The sequence below is a fragment of the Xenopus tropicalis genome, chromosome 6 (genome assembly GCF_000004195.4).
Source record: "Xenopus tropicalis strain Nigerian chromosome 6, UCB_Xtro_10.0, whole genome shotgun sequence".
Lineage (NCBI taxonomy): Eukaryota > Metazoa > Chordata > Amphibia > Anura > Pipidae > Xenopus > Xenopus tropicalis.
This window is the reverse complement of record NC_030682.2, coordinates 35,261,065-35,288,441: the sequence shown is the minus strand read 5'-3', so window position 1 is coordinate 35,288,441 and position 27,377 is coordinate 35,261,065. Positions and strand designations below refer to the sequence as shown.

Sequence of the window (27,377 nt, the reverse complement as noted above, 5' to 3'; positions counted from 1 at the left end):
CAAGGTGCTCAGTTTTTTCCACAGGCTGGTGCGGTTATCTCCTAAAAGGAGTACCAGCCTGGGGAAAAAACCTAGCAATCTATTTCACTGGTGGGTGCCTAACATTTTGGTACCCCACAGTAAGAGAGAGAACAGCAAGAATAAAAGCATATATAGGTATGGGACCTGTTATCCAGAATGCTCAGGACCTGGAGTTTTCCCAAAAAGGGGTCTCTCCGTAATTTGGATCTCCATACCTTAAGTTTGCTAAAAAAATCATTTACACATTAATTAAATCCAATAGGATTGTTTTGACTCCTATAAGGAGTAATTATATCTTAGAAGGGATCAAGTACAAGGTATTGATTTATTATTACAGAGGAAAAAGTAAATCATTTTTAAATGGATCCCATATCACTACTGTAAGTAGTGACATATCCTTGGGAGTAAAATTAGTTTTTAGTGCTAGGTCTAAGAGATAAAATCTTGCTGCAACTTGATATCAACGTTTGAGTAAACAGGTAATGTATACTACACACATTACATAAAACATTGTTACCGTATATACTCGAGTATAAGCAGAGATTTCAGCCCAAAAAAAGAGCTCAAAAAGTAACCCTCGGCTTATATTCGTGTATATACGGTAGATGCTGCTGTAACGCTGGCCTACGCACCCGCAACCACCCCCCGTGGCCGGACAAGCGTGCACGACCACCCCGCCCCCGCCCGACCCGTGTTCATGTGCGCACTGACTCTGCGATCACCCCCCTGCACGACATGTGTGAGCGTGTCGAATACCAGTATGCGCCGGTGGCTGAGACAAGGTATGTCGCGCTGCCTTTGCAGGGGGGTCGCTTTCGTACGGGCTGCCCGGGGGGGGGGGGTGCGAGCGAGATAACAGAGACTCACTTTGGTGCTGCACGTGCTGCATTTATACTTTTGTACTTGCAAACAGCAGTATTAAAATGGCATATAGAATTTAATAAAAAAAAGGATAACTGATTTTTAACATTACAGTTCCCCATAGATCCTGTTTGGTTTTGTGTTACAATAGGCAAACAACATGCATTGCAGTTCGGTCATGTCTACCTGGCTGCTGATTGGCTGGCATCCTATACTACAAAATTCAGAGCTCCACCTCTCCTGGATAGCCTGGGAAAAGCCAGCAGGAAATGGGTGGCTGGCCGGTGCTTGCTATGCTTGTAAGGAAATTTTTATTAAAGTAGAACAAAAGGCAACTTCAAAGGCACATTACTTCTATTTTAGTGATGTATAATGAAAGCAAAAATACTTGGGATAACACAGGCTCTCTTTCGTACGGGCTGCACGGGGGGGGGGGGGTTTGCGAGCAGAATAACACAACAGGTACCTTTGATCAGGGTGTTCTTGTGGTACAGACAGCTGGATGACATTGCAGGAGCCGGGATATCACTGTACTACATGCAAACCTTTCCTTTCTAATCACCCAAATTAAAATGATAACATGGTTGGCCGGCGCTGTCCTTGCTACTCTGACACAAGCTAGTGTACAGGTGTGTTTAAAGAAATGGATGCCTAGGCTTATACTCGAGTCAATAAGTTTTCCCAGTTTTCTTAGGTAAAATTAGGTACCTCGGCTTATACTCGGATCGGCTTATACTCGAGAATATACGGTAATTTGCCTTATTCGTTAAATATAATCAATATTTTATATACTTTCTTTTTTTTTTTCCTTAATTGTTTAATTGTTATAGAAACTGACATTCTGTAATCATAATTAAAATGAATTCTGAATGAAAACAGTTGCTTTTCTGAATTGCATTACTACATATACTAATTGAAACATAAAACCAGCACAAGTATAAAGTGTGGTAATAACTATATCAGCAAAACTATTACAAATATGTGAATAAGATATTTTGAACACAAAAGCTTGTACGATTATGTCAATTCAGAAAAAAGTCCTTATGCTGTAATAGATACAAGAACACATTTTATTCTGATACATCAGTATCAAAATGTCAACAACACTGACATCACTGCTGGGGTTCTGTGGCATTACAGACTAGCTACATGATTTTGTCACAAACACATTTATCATGACTGACAGTTGAGAGGCCAAGGGAGAATGTTTTATCACAAAAGGAGTTTGTCAACTACAAAACAGAAACTCAAAGATAATTAAGATAAGCTGTAAAGCAGATATTGGTCAATATCAAAATATTTTGTTGTGTCCATTTAAATAGACTATTTAGACACTAACTAAAAAATCCCCATGCTGCAAGGCTGGGTACTTATCAGTTTTAATGCATGTATCCACCATTAAGAGGATTGCCTGTTGTGCTGCGTCCGCAATAATGCCAGAATTTAGGGGGGTGGGGCGCTAAATTATGGGGGAAAAAACATAGAAATTGCACTTGCAATTCACTAAAATGGGGTAGCGCTTACAAAGTTTTTCTAGAGTTAAATACAATCTAAGTGGTTAAAACATGTAGAATAACTAGAGTTGAGGAAAAAGCTTTAGTCCACTGATGTAGAGTGAATTTCTTATTGAGAGTCTGTGTTTTTGCATTCAGTGCAACACTGATTATTCAATGTAGAGTTTTTGATTGAACAGAGGTTAACCGTCTATAGACGGAAAGCTGAGGAAATCATTGCAAGTTTTTTCCAACTGTTACCGATGTTGAGAAAAAGGTGTACTAATGGAATTAGAATATAGATGATGTATATATACTGATGATAGACAGTGCCAGTATGGCAGAGCTATTTTTTTGCAAGTAGAAAGTATGACCATAAAGAATTGTACCTCCCCTTCTTACATATCTAAGACAAAGTTTCCCAATAGAATGTAACTTTTATTCTGCACATATAAAATTAAAAGACAATATACAGTACATGTGTTATAACAAAGAAAAATAATAAAATGTGCTAAAAATATCAGTCAGCACAATGCTACCTGGTTAAGAGGAATTAACCCCTTGAGGAGGAAAACTTTCCTGGCGCTGGCAAATGGGTGCCCTGCTGGGCCAAGAGAAACACATAAATTGTTGGGTTATGTATCAAACTATTTAACCAACTATACCACATAGTATCACTATCTAAAAATAGGTGGCTATAATAGTAACAGTGCAGTCAGTCTATTCAATCAAATAGTCCAAATATAATGTCACATTTGGGAGATTTTGCATGGTGGGGAGATTTGATCTTTGTTTTCCACCACAGAGACCCACTACTGGTGAGCGTGGTAATGGTTTTTGGCAATTTATCAGAATAGTCAGTTATTAGCTGGGTCAATGCACAAGTCATGTGGGATATTTGGACTCATATGATTAAATAGACTGACATAGTATTATAATAATATATTACTATTATAGCCACCTATTTTTAAGATAGTGATACTCTGTGTATAGTTGGTTAAATACATGACCCAACAAATCATTTGTATCTTTTGGCCCAGTAGGGCACCCATTTGCCAGTTCCAGGGAAGTTTTACTTCTCAAGGGGTTAATTCCTCTTAAAGGAGAAGGAAAGTCAAAGTCACTTGGGGGTGCCAAAATGTTAGGCACCCCCAAGTGACTTCAATAGCCTACCTTTTACCCCGGGCTGGTGCCCCAGTTCAGAGAGAACAGCACCAGCCCGGGGTAGCAGCGATCGCTTCCTCCTTCCTGTAGCGCTGCACGCGCATGCGCAGTAGAGTGAAAAGCCGAACTTTAACAGAGAAGTCGCCTTTTCACTCTACTGTCCCGGACAAACAGCAGCAGCGCGAGTAGGAAGGAGGAAGCACTCACTACAGGTACCTCGGGCTGGTGCTGTTTTCTCCTAACAGGGGCACCAGCCCGGGGTACAAGGTAAGCGATTAAAGTCACTTGGGGGTGCCTAACATTTTGGCAACACCAAGTGACTTTGCCTTTCCTTGTCCTTTAACCAGGTAGCCCTGTGCCGACTGATATTTTTAGCACATTTTATTATTTTTCTTTCAGTTTTAACCCATGTATATAGCCTTTTAATTTTATATATTGTGAACCGGTAACAGGTAAACAGGTGGAAGGGAGATATATTTCCCCTAGGTTCATCTCCTACTCCCTCATGTATAGTGGTGCTGAGTGGGTTAATTCCCCAAAGGAATCACACCTGGGGAATAATTAGCAGGCTAGATAGGCCTGCAGTCAGAGAGAGTGGGGGGCTGGAGTTGAGACTGTGAACTGAACTTGTTGTGTGAGGGTCTGTGCCTGCCTAAAGCAGCTTGGAGCATTTTCTCCCAAAGAGAAGGACTCTCACAAGGTACTGTGACTCTGGGGAGTTGTGTTTTTGGTTTAGCCGGTAATCCCAGTAGGGGACCGGTAATAGAGAGGGAAGCACCCTGTGTATTAGTTAGAGCCCAAGTGTGGCAAGGGTTTTGTTTACTTTTGTTTTACTTATGCTTCTGCTGGATACCAGAGTCAGTCATTTTACACAATAAAATGGACTGTATTCACCTAAAGGACTGTCTGTATGTCTGATCTCGCTTACAATATGCAGAATAAAAGTTATAGTTTATTGAGGGAACTTTGTCTTAGATATATAAGAAGGGAGGTGCAAATCTTTATGGTCATATTTTCTACTTGCAAAGAAATAGCTTCATATACTTGTGACCATGCACACCTTCTAGGATTTCTGGTTTGTAATTCCAGTGGTGCTCCCCTAACATTTCATATTTGTAATCCAGTATGACAGAGGACTGCAGAGGTTATTGAAGACAGAGGGCCTTTAAGGGACTGAAAGGAAGCCAGTTCTTGTGGATAACGCAATATGTTCCACAGACCATTCATTAAGATCCTTCAGAGCTGGCACTGAAGATTTATGATCTATGCCAGGAATGCAGTTAAGGGCACTACCACAGGGGCAGATTCTGAGCATTATGCTGCTTATGTGATATCCAGCAAAACCTAGACCAGCGCAGTGCACTTGCAGATGAATGAACAACAAATCATGCCTGTATAGAACTAAATTGAGGCACAATCAAAGCACTGGCTACAGAAAATGCTGATTAGCTGATGTCTGACTTGGCAGCAAACAGCCTCTTATTGCCCCATGTCAGTGGCCTAATGGAAAAATAGGTCTTTGATCTTGGTTATTATAGAGTGTCAGAAAATTACTGTGGATTTTGTCACCAAAGGGGCTGGGTGTTAACAGAAAGGTTCCTGGTGATAGGGGTATAGACATACAGGTATGGGACCTGTTATCCAGAATGCTCGAGACCTGGGGTTTTACAGATAAGGGATCTTTACGTAATTTGGATCTCTATACCATAAGACTACTAAAAAATCATTTAAATATTAATTAAACCCAGTAGGATTGTTTTGCCTCTAGTAAGGATTAATTATATCTTAGTTGGGATCAAGTACAAGGTCCTGTTTTACCAATATAGAGAAAAAGGAAATCATTTTCAAAAATAATTATTCACTTATAACGGAGTCTATGGGAGGCGGCCATTCCGTAATTCAGAACTTTCTGGATAACGAGTTTCCGGATAAGGGATCCCATACCTGTACTTGGTAATGGTTCCAAACGACAATTTTACTGGTTAAGGGAGGTGTAAAGATTTTACAAGTTAGAGTTAATTTTATATTAATTCTATGCATATTTTCAATTGGGCTTCATAATTTTTTAATTTATAGGTTTTTTTTTATTATTATTTATTATTCCTTGCAGCTTTCAAATGGGGATAACTGACCCCAGCAGCCATAAAACTATTGCTCTGTAAAGTTACAGTTTTGTTACTTTTTATTACTTATTTTTCTGCACAGGTCCTCCCCTATTTATATTCCTGTCTCTCATTCAAACAACTCCCTGGTTGCCAAGGTAATTTGGGACCTAGCAATCGGATAGCTGCTGAAGCTGCTAGAAATGTTGTACATTATGTATTAGGTTTCAGTACCAACCCAAGGCAACCCCAGCCCTTTAAAAGGGAAGAACTGTGCCTCTAAAAGATGCCCCCAGTAGCTCCCCATCTTTTCTGCTGTTTTACTCCACATGCCCTGAGCTAATGTCCGTTACTGATCTTAGGGACCTACGCACAATATACCAATATACTGTATATATAGAATAGAAATTTCCCTATACAAGGTAAGTAATTTATTCAGATTCTGACATTGCTGCTATAGAGATGCTGAACCCTTAGGCTGGAGTAAGTTCAGTATATAAAAATATGGCATTTCTAGCTATTTTCATGCCAAAAGGTACATATAACTGGACACTCCGAAAACACGTGGAAAAAGGTGCCAACATCATTTCAGCCTTTAGGACATTGGCCAGAGGCCACCTGATATATTTTGGACAGTTTCTGTGGGGTCACGTAGACTCAAGTCAGGAGTACTGGGTTGCAGAGTCATCAGAGTAGTGTATAAATATGACAATGCCTTGGATAGGTCTGGTTTACGGATGTATAGTTCTTACGTTGTATCTGTCATGGAAAGTGGGCTGTGGGGAAATTGGGACCAAAAAGCATGTCTTAATTGAAAACAGCAGTGAGGGCAGTTGAAACTCTTGCCTAAGGGTGTTGAATTGCTTGCACTGACCATTTAGAGTAATGCCAGCCAGTCAGCCAGCCACAGATTAGCCCAAGTGCTAATCCCTGGAACCAGCGCAACGTGAGGCAAACATTTAATTACCGCACAGTGGGGTCCATTTTGATCATTCTGGGTGCTGCCATGGGCCATTTTGAGAGCTTTTTGAAAAATTTCCACAGCCATTTTCATTTAGACAGTTGTGGTGTAGTGGCAGGATAATCCTCTATAGGGGAGTTATCCAGTGCCTCCAGGGAGCCAATTACTCCCTCCAACACTGTAGCCTGATTATCCATCTTGGGGGTCATCCACCAGTGGGCATATACAAGCTGACTAGCTAAAAAGTAAACTGTGAAATTGGGTAGGGTGGGCCCATGTAGAAAACATAGAAAAACTTGGGTAGGGATACCAGTTTTTCTCTGCCAATAATGGAGGAGATATTTAGCCGTTCATTCAATTTCCAGTATGTTACATAGGTCTTGTTTGATTAGAGAGAGTGCCACCTTCAGTCCCTTTCTTTAACTGTGCTATGGATGCAATCAAACAGTAAGTGTTGGGATATAGCATAAAGTAAAATAGCAAGCGACAAAGTCAGGAATCTTTTTTAGTTGTCAGGTCTAAGGGTGAGGACAGACGAAGCATATATCCATTTCTCTCAGCCCTGCGCTTTTCTGCTAGGCTGAGAGAAGCAGATCTGCTTCCATACACTCCTCTGTGTATTAAATGCTATGGTAACTGCCCGAGTGTGGCACAGAGAGCCCACACTCAAACAGTTACCATAGCCTTTATGGCAGGCGCACAGAGGAACGTACAGAGGCTGATCTATCCTCGCTGTGTCTCTGGAATGCCACTAATGCACAAATTACTGAATTAGGAAAAATCTTCCAAGTCCATTGTCTTGTCTTTCTGAATTGAAGTCAGCTTTTAGTTCTGCAGACTTGGGTGAATTTTTGGGTTTTGTTCTTGATAGAAGCTGTGGCTTTCCTAGGCCTCAGCCCTCGGCCCTTATACCAGCATTTGTATATTTTTTTCTACATAGATATTTAGAGAAGTAGTTCCTTTGGCTGATGCTTGGCAATTCATATTCAGTTTTTTATAAAACTTGATGTCAATGTGAGAGGCTGAAACTTCAGATGGCTGCTTTCCATGAATTGCAATTTTAACTGTGACTGTTCAGAGAGTACTGACCAAACCCTCACCTATTTGACACGTTAACCAAAACTAAAATTAGGGTTATGCATCTGCAAACATTATTATGGTAAAAATGTGACATTCCTCCAGAAAAAAAAAATGATCGAGGACTACAGCTCTAATAAATAAGTAGGAGTTAATAAGAATACACATTAAATGCAATGATGTGGCAGACAGGATTAAGAGCATTACTGTCAAGGTGAAGCATTTGTCTTTTGTGAAAGTGTCACAAGAAAATATTGTACATTTGAGTTTATAATAACAAACTAGCACTATCATCTTAGATTTGGTCACTCCATTCCAGCTTCCCTATTCTCTTTTCGCATTCTTTATTCCACCAATACTGATGCTTCGACCATTTGACTTCTTCTGTATTCTAATATATTTTACTTTTGCTCTCAGCCAAGGAAATCCTTTCACTTTTATGCCCTCAAATTACAAGACATTACAATTCCGAAGTAAAAATTATTATTTAATAGTGAAGGGTTTTAATAGGATAAAACATTGGAATATGTCAAATAAAAGTGAATATGAAGAGAGAAAAAAATGGGTTACCTTCATGTACAGTTATACCACAATTGTCACACTGGATTATTTCATCTGCATCCTCACTGTTATCCCCAAGGCAAACACAGCATATTAAGATATGATCCACTTTCTGGGAGCTCCATTTTTCACTTTTCTCTAAAATGAGTGAGTCCTAAAAAATAGAAACAGTTTTCAAGAACTAAGATAAATGTGCTCTATAAAAAAGTATTTGTTTAGACGATAAGAGTTAATTGTTCTTAAATTATTCATGGCGATAAAATATCACACATATATGAAACTGAAAAAGAAATGCAGCTACATGCCTACTAAACAATTTAGGCAAGTGAAATTAATTTCCGAGGTTGTTTATTTGTTGTTGTTTATAGTTGTTTGTTTCAGACTCCTATTTACTGGAGGGGTACATCACTTGGATTTTGGACACATTTCCTTTTGCAGAAAGTATTGAGCACACCTGACTCAGACCATGAATTCAAATTAATGAGCAGACTATAAGGGGCCTATTTATTATGCTGTGTAAAAAAAAATTGCAGCTGTATAAAATAAATGCCAAATATATCAAGGTGTGTTATATTTTATGCTGTCCAGACTTCCAAGGAAGTTACTCTTTGCAAAGCCTGGTTAGGTGTGGCGCAGTTTGTTGTTGCATAAATAAATCTGCCCCTTAATGTATTTATCAAAAAAACAACCCTGTCTTTAGTCATCAGCACTCTACTCCTAGTGAAACAAACATCCAATCAACATATATTCCACCATACCTAATACTGGCACAAATCAGAAGAAAATTTGGTAACATTAATACAATTTCAACAAAATGTTTTGTGCGAATTAGGTATTTGACTTACCGTATATACTCGAGTATAAGCCGAGATTTTCAGTACCAATAATGTGCTGAAAAAGGGCCCCTCGACTTATACTCGAGTATATACGGTAGTTTACATTCTGGCCTCCTGGACGTCCGCTCGCACGGACGTGGACGTTCGTTCAGGCGCACAACATCCCCCCCCCTGCCCCTTGGGCATTTTGTCTAAACTCTTTTGTCTAAGCGCCCGGAGCGCTTTCAGCAGTGTAACACACTAGATAGGAAGGTATCCATGGTTACGCGACGCTTAAACTTACGGCGCACATGGAGTCCTGCGTGTCAGGGAGCCGGAAGTGGAGGAGCTGGCTGTCAAGCATCGCGCTGGAAGCGCCTTAGACAAGCAATGTCCAGGACTTCCATTTAGTTAGTATTGCCACCTTTACTGGTGCTTTCATTATTTGTATTAAATGTTAATTAGCCCTTATGTTAGGCTTCAGTTCTGTGTTTGGAGCAAAACTATATTCTTCCTACTGGTTTGATTCAAAGCAGGGTTGGAAAAAGGTTTTCTTTATGGATGATAACTTGGTAGAATCCCTCAGAAAGCCAATACATAATCAATATATCTATATCCCATAGAAACATGATAACTTGACTGGTTGAACTGTGACAAGATTTTCCTATACAAGTGCTGCTGGGGAGCAAATATTAATAATTTATATAGCACTGCCATATTCCCCCCCGTGCTCTACAGACATTATACATCATTCATTACATTTGGTTTCCCTTTCAGGCTGCAGTTATGGAGCCGGAGTTTCTAGATACACTTAAACTTGTGATTCTACATCACTCACCACAAAAAGTATACAGAACTATATAAGAATTAAAGAACAAATTTACACATCAAAATTTCAATATGTATGTAAAATTAAATGAGAAATTAACCTGTACAACCTTGCATATGGTTATCTTGGACGCGCCTCATTTTCCAGCCCATACCTTGTGTTTATTAATATGGTAGTCATGTAAGCACTTGTGAGTGTCCTTTTATTAAATAATTTGATTATTGAAACTTAGCAGTAGCGGCTGCATTTCCCACCCTAGGCTTATACTTGAGTCAATAAGTTTTTCCAGTATTCTTAGGTAAAATTAGGTACCTCGGCTTATACTCGGATCGGCTTATACTCGAGTATATACGGTAATAAAAAATTGTGAATTTGGTGCATACATGAATTTAGCAATATTCTGTATAAATTATATTAAAGAGAAAGTATACAGCCTTTTTCAACATGGGTCCAATAAATAGGGCTTGTGCTGAACTTAATTTTTTTTCTTGTTGGTTCAAGAGATATGTATGGTTTTTGGTATTTCTGGCACTAAACAAGAAAGTTAAACCTGTTTTAGCTGTTAATGCTAATTACCAGTCTACAGAGAAGCCCTCTGATAATAAATGGCCCAAAGGCTGCATTTTAGCTAACTAACTTACTATTTTACAAATATTTTTTATTTTGCGCAGTCTATCCATTTTACCCAGTTTCACTTTTACACTTAACTGTTCCTTTAAAGTCTCAGCATCTCTTTAGTTGTAATGACATAGGTTGTCACACTAGCTCCCCATCTTGGATTGAAATTAGGGAACAAGTTGGGAGTAGGTGGATTACAGTCAGGTGCAGTTTGACTCTTTGTCGATCCACACATTACTATGGACAAGCTAAGATTTAAAGAAGTTATTACTTACTATTACTATTTGAATCCAAATAAATTTGCAAAGATAAACTACATCTTTAACCAATATAATGGCTGCACTATTATTATTTGTGGTGTACTATTTGTTATTTGAGGCCTATTTAATCACATACATGAATGTTTTACAAGAACAACCATTATATAAACTAGGTTAAATATTAAAGGGAAAAAAAATAAAGTACTGACATTTTTGCACAATTTTATAAACCTGTCAAGAAACAATAAATTACCTCATTACTCTTGCTTTGAGACAGTGTCAGGCTGTCATTCGTCAGCTCTTCATCATCAGCACTATTCCTACTAGGAAACTTTATTTTCTTCTTCTTCTTCCCTTCTTCATCACTAGAACTACTGCAGTTATCATGACCAGCCTGATAGTTAGATCCCTCATCACTTCCATCCTCTTCCTCATCATCCTCACAGTCACTTGCATCACCTAGGGATGTCGTTTTCCCTTTTCGCTTGCCAGCAGAAGGCCTCCAGTCATTGTCATCTTCACTGTCATAATCATCCATTGCATTTAATTCTTCCATAGAGATAAAATCTAACATGGGTCTGTTTCTGCGTAGATTCCATTTCTTTGGTTCATTTGTTTGATCATCGTTGCTAATGTCAACATCAGATATCCTCTCCTTTCTTTTTCGAGATTTTTCATTTTCATCTTTTTTTTGTTCTTCTTTACTCAGATCTATAATTCCCTGTTCATTTCCAGCTGAGCATGTCAACGCTTCTTCAGGTCTTTTTTCTTCTGTTTCCACTGCAGCAGCTGGTATTCTCTCCATTATATTTTCTTCTGACTCACTTCCAGAGCCATCAGCACTATCCCTTGACATATCGTCACTCCCGTTCAAGCTTCCATCAGAATCTGTAAGAAATTAATTACAACTATACATATATAATGCAGATTGGGATGTCAATGCCATTATAGTGATTATTACTAAATACATTTTCAAAGGCCAAATAAACTGCGAGCTTTGACAACATTATGTAACAAGTGATTAATCATATAATACATATCCCCTAAAATATACATGGCACTTAGATGCAGGACAGTATATTTCACATAACTATTAAAAGCCAAAATTTATTTGGATTTACAAAAATAACTTCAGAGCAGGACAGCGTGATACAGCATGGTACATTTTGGTACACCATTAGAACACCACAACCCCTATGCAAATATATTAGGGTTTTAATAATTATAAATATAAAGTTTTAAAGTCCAAATGTTTTTGGATAGAGGTGTTCTAAGGATGTATCAAAATGTACCGTGCTGTACCACCCTATTATTCTCTAAAGTTATTTTGGTATCCCATCTTGGACTGTTAAAATATTAACTGTATATACATAAGTCTCCAAAACAAGCATATATTAAATATTTGTAAATATTACAAACTCCCTATATTAGAAACAAATTCCTATACTTTATAAACAAATTTTTTGCATTTATAAACAAATACATTGCTGTCTACAAACATAATTTTTTTTAACGATTCATTCTGGATATAATATTTTTACTGGATTCAGTCAGATATAGTTTTGAATTCTGTTAAGTATTTGGCTGTAACACTTGCACTATATGTCTCCATTAGTTCAAGTTATGAGAGAGAAAGTGAGAGATGTAGAAACTTCATTTGTAATTATATAATATATCCCCAAACATTATGGATATCAGAAGATGTTGAGGATTACAATAATACATTTAAATATAAAATATAATAAACTAAATTGATTATATTTGGTCACATATTTTTTAGAAAAATCGATAGTAACTGAAGCCTTAGGATTATCATATAATTTGAAGGTGAAATCTGTCTGGTGTTTTCAGTCAATAAGATGATAATCAGTTGTGAGTGAAAGACCCTGTTTTATATAAATAAGGGGAATCCAGTAAAACCAGATTACACATACAAAACATTTGTGGATGTGTATCATGGCTTGAACAAAGGAGGTGTCTGACGACCTCAGAAAAAGAGTTCTTGGTACCCATAAAGCTGGAAAAGGTTACAAGACTATCTCTAAAGAGATTGGACGCCAACAATGAACAGTAAGACAGAATGTGTACAAATGGAATAATTCAAGATTGTTGTTACACTACCCAGAAGTGGTCAACCATGAAAGATAACTTCAACTACAAGGCGTCATTAGTCTGAGAAGTTACAAAGGAACCCAGGGTAACTTCTAAGCAACTGAAGGCCTCTCTCACATTTGTGAATATCAGAAAAACTCCACACTCCACCACAATCTGATAGAACTAACCTGAAGGAAGAGATGTGCACCTGGAGTTAAATCAAAATACAAACAATCAGAGAGCAAGAGTTCCAAAACAGAACTCAATTGCACCATGACTCCAACAGTCAAGACGGATGCCAATGTCAATAAATACAAAACTTAACTCTTAATCATAAAAAAAGGTTAAAAACCAAGTGTTAAAATCAACACCAAGGTGTACACAGACTATAACAGAGTAAATGGCAAAATAAAGATAAGTTAACTAAGCTGGTCGAATAAAAGACTGGGAACTGTAGTAGCAACCAGTTTCTGAGGACCTTAGAAAAAGAGTTTTTGATGCCCATAAAGCTGGAAAAGGTTGCAAAGATTATCTATATAGAGTCTGGACTCCACTAATCAACAGACAGATTGTGTACAAATAGAGGAAATTCATGACCGTTGTTACCCTACCCAATTAGGAAGTGGTCGACCATCAAAGATAACTTTAACTGTGAGATGTCTAACAGTCTGAGAAGTTACAAAGGAACCCAGGGTAACTTCTAAGCAACTAAAGGCCTGTCTCACATTGGCAAATGTTGATGTTCATGAGTCCACTATCAGGGGAACACTGGACAGCAATGGTGTGTATGGCAGAAAATGAAGAGAAAGCCACTGGTTTTAGGATGGATAAAGCCAAAATAGAACTTTTTGGCTTAAATAAGGAGCGTCATGTTTGGAGAAAGAAAAACACTACATTCCAGCATAAGAGCCTTATTCCATCTGTGAAACATGGTGGAGGAAGTGTTCTGGTTTGGGCCTGTTTTGCTGCCTCTTGGCCTAGATGGCTTGCCATCATTGAATGAACAATGAATTCTCAACTATACTAGAGAATACTTAAGGAAAACATCAAGACATCTGTCCTCAAATTGAATCTCAAAAGACAGTGGATCATGCAACAAGACAACAATCCTAAACAAACAAGTCGTTCTACCGAAGAATGGTTAAAGAAGAATAAAGCCCTAAAGGGAGTGGTTCATGTGAGGAGACCTAACAACATCCAAGACCTGAAGCTGTTCTGTATGGAGGAATGGGCTAAAATTCCACAGAATGATGTGCAGGACTGACCAACAGTTACCGGAAACATTTAGTTGCTACATAAGGGGGTTACATCAAATACTGATAGCACGATTCACTTACTTTAGCCACACACAGATAAAGATATTGGATCTTTCTTTCAATAAATACATGACCAAATATAAACATTTTTATTTTTTTTCTTTATCTACTTTTAGGAATTGTTTGAAAATCTGATGATGTTTTAAGTCACATTCATATAAAAATATAGAAAATTTTAAAGGGTTCACAAACTTTCAAGCACCACTGTATTTTACTATAGACCAAACTGATTTATATAATCTGGAGAAAGTCAATCAAGTGCAGCATTTGGCCACTCTGGTGGACAAGGAGGCATGCCAAAAGGCAACCCTTGTGATGTGACTGTTGACAAGGTACAGGTATGGAATTCCATTATCTGGAAACCAGTTACCCAGAAAGTTCCGAATTACAGAAAGGCCATTTCCCATAGACTCCATTATAAGCAAATAATTCTAATTTAAAAAAAAAATCTTTTTTTGTAATAATAAAACAGTATCTTGCACTTGATCCCAACTAAGATATAATTAATCCTTATTGAAGGTAAAACAATCCTATTGGGGTTATTCAATATTTAAATTTTTTTAGCAGATGTTATGGTGAAGTTATGGATATCCATATTACAGAAGGATTCCTCTATGGAAAACCCCAGGTCCTGAGCATTCTGGATAACAGGTCCCATATCTTTATTGTTCAACATGATTGGGTTTATTTTTCTAATTTAGACCAATTGGAAAGCTGCATTTCTGGAGAACACTGGTATTACTTTCTACCAACCATATAGGTACACTTTACTAAAGGTGTTAGTGTCGAGGTTGGTAAGAAAAAACATGTTTTTAAAGCATTCAAGTTAGCCGAGATAGCTAAAACTTTCATGAAGTACAAGGAAGCCAATAAAGCATACAAAAATCAGGCAAGCTAAAATAGAGATGGAAAGGGGTATTGCAGCTAGGAGTAAAATCAATCCAAAATTATTTTTGAAATATTTAGGTAGTAAAAAAAAAAAAAAATGCAGCAAGAAGGGGTGGGACCCTTATTAAAACAGCAGCGTCAGTTGGTTGATAAGAACATGCAAAAACAGAAATTCTGAACTCTTATTTTTCATCTGTCTATACAACTGAGGAGCCAGCTAATCAAGGCTTCCCTTTTAATAGCCCCAATTCTAGTAATATCACTACCGATGCATGGGTCACTCAGGAGGAAATTAAAAAAAGACTTGTACATGTAAAGGTAAACAAAGGGCCAGGACTGGATGGTATTCATCCCAGGGTACTAAACATGCTTAGCTCTGTGACTGCCAAACCTCTTCATTTAATTTTTCAGGATTCATTGAGGTCTGGCATGGTGCGGAGACACTGGCAAATTGCTAAATGTGGTGCCGTTATTTAAAAAGGGATCCCGTTCTAAACCTGTTTGTGTGCCAGCATGGTTTTATGGGTAAAAGATCTTGCCAGACTCATTTAATTGCCTTTTATGAGGAGGTGAGCAGGAACCTTGACTCCATGGCAGCGGATGCAATCTACTTGGAGTTTGCTAAAGCATTTGATACAGTATCACAAAAATAGCCAATGATAAAATTGAAGGATATTGGCCTGAAGCATATTTGTACTTGGATAGAGAACTGGCTGAAGGATAGCTTACAGAGAGTGGTAGTAAATGGAACATTCTCTTATTGGACCAGTGGAGTACTGCGGGGGTCTCTCTATGTTCCTTTTTTTCACTTGTTTATTAATGACCTGGAGGAGGGCATTAAAAGTGATGTTTCTATTTTTGCGGATGGTACTTAATTGTACAAAACTATAAGTTCCATGCAGGATAATGGAAAATGAGGTCCAATGTTGACAAGTGCAAAGGTATGCACTTTGGTAGAAATAATATAAATGTGAGTTACACACTTAAAGAGAACTATACCCCCTGGACTATAAAAGCCCCCTTAACTAGCACTGCCTTGACCCCTCTCACCTCTCCCTTATCGCATAGTTTCTAAGTTTAACAACTGTCCCTATCGCTAACCCCAAATTAAAACAGCAGAGTAGCACAGCTGCGTACCTGGCTGACATCTTCTTTGCAACTTAACACACTTCGGGTCTCTCCGCGGATAAGAACCCCGTTTGCACATAGGGACAGTTGTTAAAGGCAGTGCTAGTTAAGGGGGCTTTTATAGCCCGGGGGTATAATTCTCCTTTAAAGGAAAAGTAATTTTGGCATTTTAATGCCAATAGATTTGCCACATTAGTGTCACCTAGAATGCTATATTTATTCTGAAGAAAGCTTTACTATACCTGAGTAAATAGCCCTAGATGCTCCATCCCTTTGTTTAAGATAGCAGCTGCCATTTAACTTGGTCTCAGATTATACATTCCTAAGGGGGGGGGGTGAGTTTTATTAATTCTTATGGGAGGGGAGAGCAGGAGAGAGCTGCACAGACTCTGGCCGCAGGAATTAAGTATTTTTCTGAGAGAGGAAGTCGGATATCGAAGAACATGTTTACAAAAAAGGAGATAAGAAATCCGGTGTTTCTCTTGATAGAGGACTCAGTGCAGCTTATCTGTGGGTGCTTATGGCTGTATTTACGTAGACCTTTCTGATAAAGCTTACTTAGTTTTTACCTTTCCTTCTCCTTTAATGGTAGTGTGTTGGGGGTATCCTTAATTGAGAAGGATCTGGGGATTTTTATAGATAACAAGTCTACTTCCAGGAAGTGTCATTCCATGGCTACTAAAGCAAATAAAACTACTGTCTTGGAAAAGGGCATTAACTCAAAGGATGAAAACATAATTTTGCCTCTTTGTAAGTCCTTGGTGAGACCTCACCTTGAGTATGCAGTGCAGTTTTGGGCTCCAGCCCTTAAGAAGGATATTAATGAGCTGAAGAGAGTGCAGAGAGGTGTAATTAAACTGGTAAAGGGGATGGAAGATTTAAACTATGGGAGGTTAGACTGTCAAGTTTGGGGTTGCTTTCTCTGAAAAAAAAGGCACTTGCGAGGGGACATGATTAATCTGTACAAACAAATTATAGGGGATTATAGACAGAAAGGGGGTGTTATTTTGTCCCATAAAAATGATCAGCACACCAGAGGCCACCCCTTTAGATCTTTCATATGAAGCAGCGTATATATAGTTTATGTATGTGAGTGTATAGATAGGTCAGTATGAGTCTCTGTGCATATTGGGGTTTGCTTGAAAGGGTTGAACTTGATGGACTTTGGTCTTTTTTCAACCCAACTTAACTACTGGTTGAAACTGTAAGAAACACCAGCTATCAAATAACCACTGTCATCAGGTAAGAATACCATGATAATAACCAAAACGGACATTGTTATTCCTATAGTAAGCAATGGTGATTCTGGAATGGTGATAGTTTTACTTGCTATCAACACAAGCAAATTGACAGAATTGTCACGTGCAGATAAATCTTGGCTATCACGAGCAACAAATCTCTTCCACCAGCAATAAAGTGAATTCACATGCTACACTTCGTTTTCTGAAAACTTACAAAAAAAGGGGTAATTTTTGCAGATAATTGATTACAGTCCACAAACTGGATGAGCACATTATTACACATACAGAAATCAGACAAAGCCACAATGGCACCTATGATAGCCCTGGCTTAGAGTGCCAGCATTTTCAGGATTTAAACATAATAGACAATTAAAATATATTAAGAACCACACCAAGTGTGGCATTTTTTGGTGAAAAAAAAAAATAAAACAGAAAAAATCAGAAAGCTACCAAACATCTCCAATTTATGATTTAAAGCAGAAAGTTTAAAAAAAAAAATTCTGTAAAATACCTGAAGCATCTCCAACTTTAAAATCACTGTCATCTGAGCTATCATAATCCAATGCTTCAAGAAGGGAAGTTGCCAAAGGCTTCACTTGTCGTCTTTTCGAACTCCGGTCCACTGAAAAGAAAGGTTTTTTGTTTTTCTTTTTAAATGTGGCATCCAAATATTTGTTAAATCAGTTTTGCCAATAACATATCTAATTAAAGAAAGGACACCACCATATTCAAATTACTGTAAAGCAATAAATAGTTTCGGCATATGCTGACACTAAATTTTTAGGGCTATCACCTTGGTGATCAACACGTTAAAAGGAAAATATTACCACAATGAAAAATAACTCTTGCAGAAAGTAAACAGACAGCAACAGAGGGAGGTGAGAAATTTATTCAGAGATCCAAATGCAAACTTCTTCTTGAAGTCCTGTTTTTTGAAGAAAAAATGTCCAGTATGATACATTACAAACATTACATGTTTGGTAATAAATTCCTTTTAATGTACGACAAAACACAGGCAGTTAATAAAATGTTACAGGGTTACCAGGGTTACAACTTACCTTACCCGTAGATTTGTCATCCCCAATGAACACACCACTATTTGAGAACTATAGAAAATTACCCTAAAGTTTATTAAAGCATTTTTTGTTACTGTTACTGAAAAATAAGAGCACCTAAAGCTCAACTGAGAATTAGGAGATAAAATGTTTATGTTTTAGAATTTACTGACATCCCGGGGCAATATTTAGCAATGAAGATCTATGCCTTCACCAATATTATTGGGCTGAACTCCATGGAAGATTCTGTGGGTCAGATGTTATCTGATCTTGTCATGCAACACCACACAACAGCAAAAGATTTTGATCCTACAAAATATAGGCTGTAATGTAAAGTCGGATCAGATAAAATTGGATGGTGGGTTTAGTTCCAGCATCTACATTCGACAGTCAATGCATTTCAAAAGGAAAAAAAGTTTGTCGGTCACCATCAGATTTTATCTTGCCAAATACAGATGCAGCATTCCCTTCCAACAAGTTCGTCATGTCAGCAAATCTTTCATGTGGCTTTCATCAGTTTTTTTCTCTCAGTCCCATTATAATTTGATGTAACTACATCCAACTTGTAGGATGCACTTTGTTGATCTGACACCATCAGATAAAAGCTCCTGTGGAGTTTAGACCATTTTCTGCTGATTTACAGAACAGGCCCCAGTCTTCTCAATAAAGAACCATGTACGAGTTGCTGGCTTCACTGAACATAAGCAGAGGGTAAAGGATTTTGCCAATAACCCAATTATTGTACAGGGCTGTGGAATATGTTGGTGATTTATAAATTATGTAATGATGATTATAATAAAACAATAAAGTAATGCAGAGGTCTTACGCTGATGATAACTCTCCATAAAAATCTCATTTTTTATGATACTATTCACCCAAACACAAATTGGGGAAGAAGAGAAAGAGAATCTAAAAACTATGCATTTTATTATTCACATGCACATGTAGGGTTGCATAACTAACGCTTCTTTTTTAAACTTAAAGAATACATTTTGGGGACCATATCTTTAAGCTGTTTTAAATTCAGCTGAACTATCCTCCCACTGACATACAGAAAAATGGTTACCGGTCAGTCTACAAGGTGATACAACTCCTTGCCTAAGAGCTATAAAAAAAAAAAAAAAAATTAAACCCAAAGACAGTAATAGCTAAATAATGTATCTCCTAAAAATTGTATTTTTTTTTTTACAACAAATTGCATTTTGTTTTCTTTCTACACTAGTTGTATAAGTTGTGACTAAAATACATCACCAATAATCAATAATGAATGACATCACTAAGCATTATTTATAAGAATTTATTTTACAGGTTACGCATCTGAAAACGTTTCAGGGAGTCTGGTGACACAAGTTACATTACTAAGCACTGTTTTCAAGGATATAATTTGCAGGACATTTTTATTTATATATGGCACAGATTGCAGTGTGAATAATCTCCCTGTGTACCCCTGCCTGTACAGAGCTGCTTAAAGGGCACCTATCACCCCTATATTGTTTCCCCCGCCAGAGGTGTGGGCTAATAGAGAGCCTGCACACCAAATAAAAAACAAAAGTTTGTTTTAAAAAACTGACCCTGCCATTGCTGGGCTACAGCACTAGGAGGGAGCCTCCGGTATGGGCAGCCATGTTGGGACACACACATGCACATGATCAGCGAGTGCCGCAGCTCATTCATTATTCACAGCTGTGTGACATAGTTGGTCGAGTGACATCAACCTATGCTCCTATGTCACATACGCATAGTAAGCGAGCGGGGGAGATCCGATCATTATGCGTGCCAACCAACCTAGCCACCCAGTGTGGGTTGCCAGTGATGGCGGGGGTAGTTAAAAAAAACAAACAAACAAACAACATTTTACCCCAACTAGAGAGCGTGCTCTATTAGACCGCACCTCTGGTGGAGGAAACAATACAGGGGTGTTAGGTGCCCTTTAAGCAGCTATGTAAGGGCAGGGGTACACGAGGAAATTAGCTGCGTCAAATCAACGTTGTCACGGGCGACTAATCTCCCCACAGTGCCATCCCACTGGCTTGAATGTAAATCGCTAGTCGGATGGCATACGCATCGCTGCAATGTCCCGCAGTCACCTGAAGTTTCCTCTGAAGACAACTTCGGGTGACTGCGGGACATCGCAGCGACGCATATGCCATCCCACCAGCGATTTACATTCTAGCCGATGGGATAGCAATGCGGGAGATTAGTCACCCATGACAACGGAGATTTGATTTCCTCGTGTACCCCTGCCCTTACAGAGCTGTTTAAAGGGCACCTAACACCCTCGACTAATCCCCCCGTCTGCCACTGCCCTTACACTATTTGTATCAAACAATGTAACAGTAATGAGAACACGTCCAGTCAAGATTCAACAGAAGTGTGCAAGTTATTGGGCAAAATTAAAAGAAGCTTAAATTCACTGGGGGAGGGGTTTCAATGTATTAGGAACCCCATCACTAAAACAGGCTGGCATTTCTTTCCTCTGTAAACTTACCAGACTGGGGTACCTTCTATCAGAGTGCATGTCAATCTCTTTTGCATTATTTTCCCTGTGTTTCCTTACACCGCCCTGGGTGGACACTTTGGTAGTATAGCAATCTTTCTATTCCATGCCTACATACAGAAATGGATCCCTGAGCAAATATAGAAAGCTGGCAGCACATAAAGTACCTAGGCCAATGTATTTTAGAGATTTTACATTTACAAATTGGATCTCCTCAATAAATCTGACTTTCCTTCTCTTTTAAAGAGATACTGACACCTAAAACCTTTTTTAAACCTATCATAACATTGTCTCTGCAAGTCAATTATAATTTTGCCCAAGTATATGCTATTTGATTTCACACATTCCTCTATAGGGGATCTGCCATATTTGTGCAGCAGGAGTCCGTTGGCATTAGAAGCCATAACTGGCTTTTTAAAAAGTTGTGGTGATTAATCACCCTGTGTGTCTTCACCCTTATCCACCTTTAATTTAGAGAATAATCCGATAGAGAAGCCTTCCTTTTTCTTTTAACCAGCAGTTTAGGCTAATGCTCCAAAGAGAGATTAGTCGCCTGTGATAAATCTCTGCTATTGTGGGTAACTAATCTCTCCGAAATGCGAAAAACGGGGTGACTCGTATGCCTTTCCATCTCTGATTCAGTTTATTGCTGGTGGAAATGCATACACGTCACTCTCGTTTTCTCAAAGTCATGCAAAGTTGCCTGCAAGAGAAAACTTTGCATGACTTTGGAAAAACAAAGTTCCGTGTATGCCTTTCCACTGGCAATTCACTTTGTCGCCTGAGCGACTAATCTCTCCGTGGGCATTAGCCTTAAGTGCATGCTGGATGCCCAAACCGAGCCTATTCTGGGGATGAATTAATACACAAGAGGTTAAGGCCCTGGTCGCACAGTGTTGGCGTTGCTTCTCTCAGCCTGTGTTTTGTAGGCAGGGAGAGAGACAGATCCACTCTCTTCCATGGCTCCATATAGCTATGCCTCTCAGTGCAGATATAAGGAACTGGGGGAAGAGAGTGGCTCTGCTTCTCTCCAACTGCCTACAAAACGCAGGCTGAGAAAAACAAAGCCAACCAGGGCCTATGGGATGACAATAAGAACCTCCAAGGGGTTCAACATAATTTACATAAAGCTACAGTGAAAGCAGCACACTAAAACAAAAGGTAAACTTTTAGAATGTTATTGCAATATCCTTTTCTCTGCTATTTTTCAGTTTAAAGTTTTTGGAATTATTTGACTTTCTCTTCTATGTCTTTCTAGCTTGAAATTTAAAATTGGTTGTTTGTTGGGGGGGGCTACATTTGTTGTTATTCTTACTTCATATTAGTTATCTGTATTCAGGCCCTCTCCTATTTATTTTGCAGTCTCACATTCAAATGGTTGGATTGTTACTATGGTAAACTGGTCCCTAACAACCAGACAGTTGCTAAAATTCCAAACCCGAGAGCTAGTTAAAGGACAATGAAAGGCTAATATAAATTAAAAGTAAGTCTAAAGGCATTCTTTTTAAGTACTTACTGCATATCTAAATCCCCAGATCCCTGCTTGCTTCTCTGAGATATGGTGCTGGCAGCCTACAGAAGTGTGAAGACTACAGTGACATCACTGAAATCTCTCTGTCCTTCCTGTAGGCTGCCAGCGGCAGCCTTCTTATTCTCTGAGCATGTGTGTAACTTGTTCCTGTCTCCTGTTCTGAGCTACACATGCCCACCAGCCAATCAGAAGTGGATCTGGCAGAGGGGAGGGAGGGAATGAAACACATGTGCAGTATGAAGAAAGGAAGGGAGAAAATGTGAAGTAAGTGTGACTGAGTAAATATTTGATTAGGTGAGCCAAAAGTGTGGCGTTTTTACTAAACAATAGGAGGACTATTGGGCAGTATGCTTTTTAAATTGACTTGCATTCTCCTTTAACAAAAATAATTGAAAACACACACAAAAAAAGAAATGAAGGACATTTGCAAATTGTCCCAGAATATAACTGTGTGCATTATATTAAAAGTTAACTTTATAGTAAGCATAACGGCATCTACTGAATTACAGTGAATGGTATGTTGATATTGTCATAGACATTCTAATTCTGCTGTGCAGTTTTTGTATACAAAACATAAAAATGGGCAACATAGAATGGATTTACATGTTAACAGCACTCCTGTGCCAATGACTGACAACAACTTAATTAAGTCAAATACCCATACCCTTTACTTACATACGTACAACACACAAACAACCTACAAAGCAACCCCCTTTGCAACAGTATAGTGATTGACATAATATTCTAGTTCAGTGCTGTCCAACTGGCGGCCCCTTCTGTGTGGCCCCCCACCTGTCTGGCTGCTTTGATGGCTTACTCTTGTGTAAGCTTTAAATGGTATCAGTACTGTGATTAACTGCCCCCCCTGCATGGTTCTCACCTCAGATTCAGGCTGTAATCAGGCTGTATTGTTTAAATATGTAATTCCCTGTGTTGTTCACACCTTTTAGTTTCTGCATTGTTCACCCCCTGCAGTGTTCACACCTCAGGCTCAGGCTGTAATCACCCATATTGTTCCCCTGTTCACACCTCAGGAGCAGTAGAAACCCACAAATAATCCCTGCACACTACAAAAAGAACATATACTGAGGTGGTACTGCAATTAAAAAGTTTTTTAATATATAGTTATTGTGCAGACTGTAGGAGCAGTGCCAGCATTGTGTCACTGTATGCTGCCTGTGTGTGCCAGAGTGTGTGCAGAGTATGGCACACACAGGCAGGGTAGGGCAGGCAGAGTCTGGCACACACAGGCAGGGTAGGGCAGGCAGAGTCTGGCACACACAGGCAGGGTAGGGAAGGCATAGTCTGGCACACACAGGCAGGGTAGGGAAGGCAGATTATGGCACACACAGGCAGGGTAGGGCAGGCAGAGTATGGCAGGTTTTTGCTGTACTACATCCATTAACATGGGTATGGTCATGTGATAACATGGGTGTGGTTTCAAGTGGGTGCAGTTTCAAAAAGGGGAGTGGTCAAAACTGGCTTCCATTATCGGCCCTCCACCACGTAGGTCGGAAAAATTCCGGCCCTCGGTACAATAGAAGTTGGACAGCACTGTTCTAGTTGATGCAACAGATCTGTTGAAAATTTGCCCCCACCATTATGGCACCAAAATTGTGATCTTTTCACATAACTCACTGAGACTTGTGTGTTATAAAAATTGTAAAGTGCAAACTATTCTAAAATAGAATTAGCAGTCACATGGGCCTGCATTTGATCATATGACCATTTATATATACAGTCTCTGAATCAGTGTCAGACTGGCCCATGAGGATACCAAGAAAACTCCAGGTGGGCTCAGGTACCAGTGGGACCTCTTGCTTCTAACTATTTGGGCTATATCGTGGACATTCCCTCTATTTCTTTATGGGAACAAGGAAGCTTGAAAGATGGAGTACACACACCTTGTGTCTCAACCCTTTCTCCTTGTAGATTGTAAGCTCTTTTGGGCAGGGCCCTCTTCACCTCTTGTATCGGTTATTGGTTGCTTTATATGTTACTCTGTATGTCCAATATATGAAACCCACTTATTGTACAGCGCTGCGGAATATGTTGGCGCTTTATAAATAAATGTTAATAATACATTATGTAGAGAAAGAGACTAGGATAATAAAGAGTTTGAGGGCGGAGAGGCGAAATTATAGTTTGGTCCAGGGTTCTCATAAAGAAAAGACAAAAGGAGGAGATGGAACAAACTTTCACTCAAACACCCTTTGTCTTGGAAGAGTAGGATGCAAATACACCAAGCAGCAAAATGATACTTTGTTGCTATAGTTACTGCATCATTCAAGGACCTCACAGATGGGAGGTAGGCCTCTGCAGTCTTTGAGAACAATGCAGGAACAAAATACATTTTATCATTGACTCCCACACTCAGAAGACAATTTAGGGTCGCCTCCGGGTGGGGGGCAGTCGCCCCAATCCCATTGGGCTGCTTTTCTTGTCGGGGAGCGACTGTGCTGCACTTACTTGTGTTACTCGTCTCCCTGCTGTCAGTGAGCTTCAGAGTTCGGAATGGAGGTAAATAGCTTGTCTGTCTTTATTCCCCTACAGAGCTGTATGTACTGCTCGTGTTGTCACAGTTCTCGTCTTCGTAGAGCCGTACGGGGATTGGATAGGCTTGGGGGGGGAGCTCGGATTTCACCCTCTTATTTAAGCAGACGCACACTGCCCAACAGCCCCTCGTTTCCTAACACAGTCCCCAGTCCAGGACCGCTACTTACACCTCCCACAAAGCCATCAACTGCAAGCTTCCCCTGTTGTACACAAAATCCCCACACCACAGCCTCATCACGCGAGATTGGCGGCACGACTGCACGTAAAGCGCAATGACGCAAGCACGTAATCCCCTTGTGGGAGGGGCGAGCAGTGACGGTGTAACTCAGGGTTACACGTTCGGAAGCGGAGTGTTGTGCATTGTCTGCCCGCTTACTGCTTGTGCTTCTTTGCTCGCACTTTTGCTAGAGAACAAAATAAAAAACTCTGCTACCAATGTTTTTCTTGTCCGCCTTCAGCGTTGTTTCCTAATGCAACAAAAAAAGAAAGCGATTTTGAATAAACTAGGGCGCTATTAATTTTTTTCGTGGTTTATTTTTGTAGTTTAAGGGTCCCGGTATTTTTATGCAAACAAGGGGAAGAATAAGTGTTAATTTAGGTGTAGACAATGGGTGAAATTCACCAAATATAATCCTATATGCTTTATTTCACCTGGTTCTAATTTTAGGCTTTTTTATTGTATAGATGACGTATGTGGCCATAATTGTTTATGTAGCTAATAAGGAGTTGTGCTTATAGAGATTACAATTTATTCATTTAGAACTGAGTTTGCCCAGAGGCCCTGTGCCAGTTAATGGCCCCCTATTTGGCTGTAAAACAGTCAAACCACAGCTAGTATAGGTTTAGCGCATGGGGTACATGTGACTCAATCCTTCAGAATGGGCCTTCGCTAAATGGAAGTAACCAGCGGAACAATGGGTGTAGTGCAACTATAATTCACTGCAGCTGTGTGCAGTGCACATTAGCAAAGATGGACACCAGAAGGTTCTTGCAGTTGAACAATAGAACTGATTTATTGTCAGAGACAAATAAAGATGCAGGGATTGATGAATACTCACAAAAGGCAGACATAGAAGCCCACTGAGCATAGTAAGAGGATGCCATTGGTTTATCCCACCCCTTTTGGAGACTGGGCAGAGTAAAGCACCTGTCAACCCAGCACCACTATGGGGATAGTCTGGATAGATACATCAATCCTCAGGTTAAATACCTTTAGCTTGAAAGGGTCCTACAGCCGACTATGGATCAAGGATTTACACTGATTTGTATACTGCATCTTAACCGTGGCCTTATGCTAAGGAAACAGTGCCTGTATGGAAGGGTATTTCCCGTTAACCTGGTTGGAGCCATAACTGTTCTTACTATCTAGTTCTATCTATCTCACCCTCCTAGAGAGTGCTATTATTGTATTCTGCTATTCTAGATAGTTCTCATTCACGGGGTCCCTGTCCTCGACTTCACCAGAGTGGATGTTAACTTGGCCAATGACTTGGCTTTACTGGGGCCCTGTTGATCCCAGGCTCAGTGGACCTTCACCTGAGACACAGAGGCAGCCAAAGAGGAAGACACACCCTCCTGCTAAAAACTATATAGGAGTGCCAGAGGTTTGGTCAACCCAACTAACTAATAAGGTATTATTAGGTAAAGGGTAAACTAGATACATGGGTCTTTGCCCAGTAATAGTAGAAATAAGGAAGTGGTAGGGGTTTAAAGCCATAGGGGCAGTTTAACCCTGTGGGTCCCTACACTGCTTTGTTAACTTTAGGGAGGTGGTAAAAAAGTGATAATCTGACAACAGTATGTTAGTAGCGCCAAGTGCTGAATATAGATAGTTTTGGCTATATTCGAAGATAAACTTTCATGAGCATTCACATCGCTTAAGCTGGCCATACACGCACCGATATTCAGTGAGTGTATGGGCGACTCAAAGAGGCGACCGGTCGGCCAGGCTAAAAAATTTTGATGGCACCCGAGCGAAATCTACGTTCAGAGCTGAATCAGCAGGTGGAGGTAGAATTTCTTTTGTTTTTACCTCCATATCTGATGATTCAGCCCTGAATGTCAGTGGAGGGTGGGAACAATCTTTTTGCGCAACAAAAGGTTAGAATTGCTACATATAAGGCCACCTTTAGTTGTCACTTGGCTTGAAAAATAATCAGTTTTGCTAAGAGCAGACTTTATGACAATAAAGTTAATTCACAGCGGATTTCCGCATTTCACCATTGGCAAATTATTTTTGGCCGTTTTGCAAATTTTTGGGTAAAACAAAATAGGACAGATTCTCTCGTCACTATACCTAAGTAAACAGC

General features: G+C 39.3%; 1 protein-coding gene across 11 annotated transcripts in view; it reads right to left on the bottom strand.

Annotated features, from left to right (window-relative positions):
- The window catches only part of phf14 (PHD finger protein 14), a 125,822-nt gene extending 100,445 nt beyond the window's left edge, over positions 1-25,377 (bottom strand). For 3 of the 11 annotated variants that reach the window (XR_001170949.3, XM_012964392.3, XM_012964396.3), the window contains exons 1-4: positions 24,982-25,375; positions 17,941-18,051; positions 11,016-11,650; positions 8,250-8,394 (exon numbers count right to left, since the gene is read on the bottom strand). Coding sequence is in view for 10 of the 11 variants with exons in the window: in XM_012964392.3 (XP_012819846.1) it covers positions 8,250-8,394; positions 11,016-11,650; positions 17,941-18,051; position 24,982 (892 nt within the window). In the remaining variant the exon portion in view is untranslated. 11 annotated transcript variants of the gene reach the window in all.
- Positions 25,378-27,377: the final 2,000 nt, after the last annotated feature.